General features: G+C 42.4%; 1 protein-coding gene across 1 annotated transcript in view; it reads right to left on the bottom strand.

Moving 5' to 3' along the window:
- Positions 1-267: 267 nt before the first annotated feature.
- Positions 268-5,972, bottom strand: part of LOC132780217 (IgGFc-binding protein-like) — a 31,047-nt gene continuing 25,342 nt past the window's right edge. Inside the window, exons 11-12 of the mRNA XM_060783797.2 lie at positions 3,113-3,493; positions 268-2,319 (exon numbers count right to left, since the gene is read on the bottom strand). Of these exons, the coding sequence (XP_060639780.2) occupies positions 2,041-2,319; positions 3,113-3,493 (660 nt within the window). The 3' untranslated portion in view covers positions 268-2,040. The remainder of the gene's footprint in view (positions 2,320-3,112; positions 3,494-5,972) is intronic.

Raw genomic sequence — 5,972 nt, 5'->3', positions numbered from 1 at the left:
GCTCATCCGCGCTTTCCCTGGATTCGAACCTGCGACCAGTCCTGCCAGCACAGGGGTTTAATCCACTGCGCCACCGGGGACTCCGTATGTGTGCCTTGATGTCAGAGAACTCGAATATTTCATGAGGAAGTACATGTCCATCCTTTATCATTTCACTTATAGTAAATCAAAATGACTTTCAGGAGACCAAACAAGCATTTGAAAACTGAAAAATCACTACTTTTATTCTTTTAAAATAATAGCTGCGGTGGCACAATGGATTAAACCTTTGTTTTGCTGAACTGCTGATCTGAAAGTTGGCTGATCTGCCGACCTGAAGGTTGGCAGTTCAGTCTACAAGATGGGGTGAACTCCCGTTTGTCAGCTCCAGTTCCTGCCAACCTAGTAGTTCAAAATCATGTAATGTGTGAGTAGATAAATAGGTACCACTTCAGTAGGAAAAGGCAAAGAAATGCTCCCAGCAATCTTATCGATCACACAATCACACAATCAAACGCAGACTTCTCAGCTTGAAAATGGAGGAAAGCACCTCCCAGAGCCAGAGATGAGCACCACCTCCAGAAACCGGAATGAAAGGAGAAACCTCTGCCTCTGCGTCCCATTGTTTATAATTGTAAAGGCATTGAATGTTTGCCTATGCATGTAAAATGTTGAAATCCATTCTGAGTCCCCTAGGGAAGAAGGGTGGAATATAAATAAAGTGTATCATTGTTATTGTTATTTGAAACACAAAAATATTAGTACACAGCAAACAAGGTCACTCTGCTGGCTGTTGTATTGGATCACGCATCGGACACTTCCCAAGTTTCTAGGACTATGTGATGTATCAGCGAATAATGTGTGCAGATCCCAGTAGGGTGGCTTTTTGCAGCTGACAGATGGTAAATTGTCAACGCTGATTGTGTTTAAGTGCAGGCCAAGGTCTTTAGGCACTGCACCCAGTGTGCCAATCACTACTGGGACCACCTTGACTAGCTTGTGCCAGAGTTTTTGCAATTTGATCTTTAAATCCTCGTATCATATTATTATTATTTTTCTTTTACTGTCAGTGTAAAACAAATAGTTCTTCAGTAAGAACTTTCCAAAATTTCCGAATTGCTTTGTTAATGGCGGACGTGATTGCGCAATACATGAAAAACAGCAAATGGCACTGGGCAAACTTCAGGGGATTCTCTCTCCCTCATTTTTAGACCAATCCTGACAAAACTTGTCACTGTGCCGCAAACAGCAAGGAGAGGCCTTTTTGGCTCTTTGAAGCTGATTTCACACCTTTAGGAAGGAAAATATTTCGACTATATAGGACTGCTAGTGTCTCCTCAGTAGCAACACAAAGCAACTAAGGACACAAAGAGCAGGGAGAGGCCTTTTTGGCTTTTTGAAGTTGATTTCACAACTTTAGGAAGGATAATATTTTGACAATTTGGCAACGCAAGGCAAACTGAGGAAATAAACTGCACACTCACACCCCAATATTATTCAACCACGCGTCACCCCAACAGCAAAAACACACAAGCAACTGCAAGCCAGGCAGGCAGGCAACAACCCTTCTCCCTGCCCTGGTTTTCTGCCCTGCCCTCCTCCCTCCCACCCCCCAACAGCAACAACACACAAGCGGCTGCAAGGCAGGCAGGCAACAGCCCTGCTCACGGCCCTTCTCCGCTTGCCCTGATCTTCTTCCAACCTTCCTTCACAACCTACCTTCTCTTTCTCTTTCCCCTTCCCTTCCTGGGCTCACAATGAGCCTCTGAGCATGTGCTGCCCTTTATATAGCGCAATGGCTGCCGTGCCAAAACCTTGCCCCTCCCCTTCCTAAAACTATTTTTTTCTGTCCCTGGTTACAGAATGATGGAGGTGGGAAGCAATGATGAAATGATGTTTTCATGGGGCATGCATGTTCTTAATGTCTATTTATTTGGTGTGAATCCAAAGCTCAGTGTCACACGCCATTTCCAGAACAATGCCAAAGAAAGAGAAGCCAGTGTGCAGGCAGGTCTTGAACTGAAATTGCAGAGCAAGTGTCCATATACAACCTTGTAAACATTATAAGTCCTTGGCTTTCCAAGCATGAAGGAATTCAGCAGTATCCTTCTCTGACTCCCCAGTGGGCAGCTTCAAATCATCAGACTTGTCCCCATTGAAGTTTCCACACAGGGCACAAAGCTTCCCAGCAAGGATTTCCTTGACCTTCAGCTTCACTTCTCCATCGTGATGAAGGTGAACTTGCACCAGTGAATCCAGGTCAACCATAGTCCCATCCTGAATCTGTCTCACAGATACAGCATTCTTGTTGTATGGCAGCCATACTGGGCGTCCATTTACCTGAAAACAAATAGATTTGGTTGGAGATTATACAAGCTTATGTACAAGACACAAAAAGATGCCTTAAAAAGAAAAGTCATTATAAATGCCCTAACCTAAATGAAATAAGGCAAAAATCTAGAATCAAAACTTAGGTCAATATAAATGCTGATTTAGGACTTCCCCAGATGGGGAATTTAGCATCCCAGGATTCTTTCAGGGCCAGGGCTGGTAAATCGTCAGCAATGATAAGATCCCCCAACCAAAAGGTTGCACGTTCGAAGCCCTGGGTCAGCATGAGCACCCAACTGTCAACCCTGCTCATTGTTTACCTAAGCAGTTCAAAAACAGCTTACAGCTGTGATTAGAGAAATTAGGTATTGTTAATGCGGGGGAGGTATTTTATGACACCATAAAGAAAAAGATCAAAGAATGCCGATGACCAAAAACAAAGGAAGAAGTCCTGATGGCTCTTCATTACAGAGGATGGAGTGACAGCACCCCCCTGTGACTGGCAACTTCCAAAGGTACCAACAAGCTGGATGTTCAATTGGATGTCAACACAACACAATATACCTCCATTCTGTTCTGTCTTTGTCCCGTCCAAAAAACGGCATTGAACGTTTGCCATGTATGTGTACAATGATCCACCCTGAGTCCCCTTTGGGGTGAGAAGGGCGGAATATAAATAAAGTGTTGTTATTATTGTTGTTGTTGTTATTGTTATTATTTCACCCTGTCTTCTGGATGGAGCCCCATGCTGTCTTGTGACTTCCATCTTAAATATTGCTGTACATTTGCCATTCTCACTTACCCATATCTTGCTATTTCTCACAGTGATAAATGTAGCTTGGAAGAAAACATAGATGGCCTCCCCAACAACTGGTCCATCATCACTGTCCTCTCCAATGCGGACTGAGACCCTGAACCAAGGGATGGCACTGTCATTGCAAAGAAGAGCCAAATCGTAGACCCCACTGCAGAGGAAATGTCCTGAGCCACCATCGAAAGAATTGAGCTGGGCTTCTGAGGAGATCTTGCAGTGGCCTTCTCCCTGTCCAGATCCATCAACCATATCTGTACAGGTACAGGTCTCTCCAGATGTGCAATTCACTTTTTCACAGGTGAGCTGGCTAGAGATATGGCTACAGGTGCATTTCTCAGTGCAGTTGTTTGAGAAGATGCTCTCTCCAGCCTATTGTATAAAAAGAATGTCCGTGTGAGAGATGGACATTGTTATGTATACAGGCATTTAATTAAAATGTTTACAGCCTATCGTACCATGATATGTATAGGTATGTGTACGCACACATTTTACACTCATATACACACAACTTTTCAAAGAACAGTTCCAAAAAATGACAAAGAAGGGAGAGTACATAATATTTGAGTCTGAAGCCAGCCTGGGTTGGAATAATCTCCTGACCATTAATAGTCTAGCTTGCTGTTGAGCTATGCAGCCCGAAAGACAGTTGCACCTGTCAAGTAGGAAATTTAGATACCGCTTTATGCAGGGAGGCCAATTTAACTAATTTCAGACACCATAAAACCTTCCAGCAGCGTGCAGAAGAATGAGGAAGTATTCCATCAAAGAACTCGGTGTCACGGTGAACGGTGAAGTGGCAGCTCCTCCTGTGGCTAGAACCGAGCATACCCTCATGAAGCCAGAAAAGCTGGAATGTTAAATAGCCTCTTTGTCTGTCTATATATGTTGTATGTCTATGTTTGCCATGTATATGTGCATTGTAATCCAGCCTGCGTCCCCTCCAGGGTGAGAAGGGCAGGATATAAATACTGTAAATAAATAAATTTGAACATAGGGCATTTACATACATTCATATACGCTACCTAGATTTCCAAAAATATTTTTTGGAGGCTGGGATCTACAAAATACATGTCAAAAGTATGATATATTTACTAAACTTTATACAGCCCAACCTGAAAATAGCCTTGGGATGGTTGATAAACAACAAAACATAGGACAATCAGTAAAGTAATACCTTTCATAAATAAGCCATTCAATTCATTATCAGAAAATATTTTTAATCTGTTCTTTTTTTTTGCCCCTGCTTTGAACAAACTTTTAACTAGTGAGGGAAGAAAGTCCTTTTAAACAGGATGATCTATAGTTTTATCTTTATTTTATTTTTGCTATGCTGAGTTTGATTATCTGTGAATGGAGAGCACTGCATTCCAGGAACCACAGAGCAACTTAGTTAAAGCTGGAAAAGGTCTTCCTAGTGACCTCTAATCAGAGTGCTGATGGCAGAAAACTCGACTTTTATGTGTCTAGACACGGTACAGAGGACATCCTTGCTCTTGTAAGGTGGCAATACTTGCAGCAAAGAAAACTTTCCGTGGTGATCACAACCAGACACAGCGAAGACATCTGCCCTTGCGTTTGCTACTCTGCTGCTGAGTATGTATGCCAAGTGTGGAATACATCTCACCACATTAAAACAGTGGATGCGACTCTTAATGAGACATGCTGTATTATCACAGGATGTAGGCGCCCTATGCCATTGGAAAAATTATACTGTTTAGCCAGTATTGCACCACCTGACATCCGTCGGGAAGTAGCAGCTAATAATGAAAGGATCAAGGCAGTGACATCTCCAGCCTATCCTCTGTTTGGATATCTGCCAGTACACAAATGTCTTTAATCAAGAAACAGCTTGCTAAGATCTACAGAGATACTTGTGGGAACACCTCAACAAGCAAGAGTCCAAAAGTGGCAGGTTAAAACCCAGAACCTCAATCCATGGCTGATTTTGGATGAGAAACTTCCCCCTGGGCACACAGAAGAATGGGTGACTTTAAAGGTGCTGAACAGGCTGTGCTCTGGGACCACAAGATGCAAAGCCAACCTTAAGAAATGGGGCTACAAAGTGGAGTCCACGACATGCGAGTGTGGAGAAGAGCAAACCACAGACCACCTACTACAATGCAGCCACATACACAATGGAGGCCCTTCTTACGACCACACCAGAGGCACTCCAAGTGGCCCGCTTCTGGTCGAAGGAAATTTGGTATAGTGCCAAGTTTTTAACTTTGTGTTTTTAAAAAATACATTATAATGGTGCCTTCGATTTGCTTCTGACATGATAAATAAATAAACAATGAGAGTCATGAGTCACAAGAAATAATTCTTATAATAATAAGTACGAGGGTTGAATGAAAAATAATGCCTCCACCTTCGTTACTTGGGTTTGGATGGGAATATTTGAATAAATCAAATGCAGAAATAATCCTTAGAATGTTCTCTTTAACTACCACTATTCACTTTTCCACATAATTACCAGACAATTGAATACATTTCTGCCAACGATGAACAAGTTTTCTGAAGCCGTCACGGAAGAAGTCAACACTCGGTTTCCGCAACCCATTATGCACAGATCTTTCGATAACCAAGCAAAGCAATAATGTGACCCACACATTTTTGTGAAATGCCAATTATGCTTGAAATTTATCTCTGAGTGATATGATGATCATCCTGAATCAATCTGTCAACCTTTTGCTTGTGAAACTCGGTGGTTGCTGTCATAGGACGTCCAACTCTTTGTTTGTCACGCAAGTCAGATGTTCCTACTTCAACATCTTTAAACTTACTTGCCCAATGACGCACAATACTTGCATCAACACAATCACCATAAACAGCTTGCATTCTCTAATGA

Source organism: Anolis sagrei, chromosome X (genome assembly GCF_037176765.1).
Source record: "Anolis sagrei isolate rAnoSag1 chromosome X, rAnoSag1.mat, whole genome shotgun sequence".
Classification (NCBI taxonomy): domain Eukaryota; kingdom Metazoa; phylum Chordata; class Lepidosauria; order Squamata; family Dactyloidae; genus Anolis; species Anolis sagrei.
This window is presented reverse-complemented; position numbering and strand designations above follow the sequence as displayed.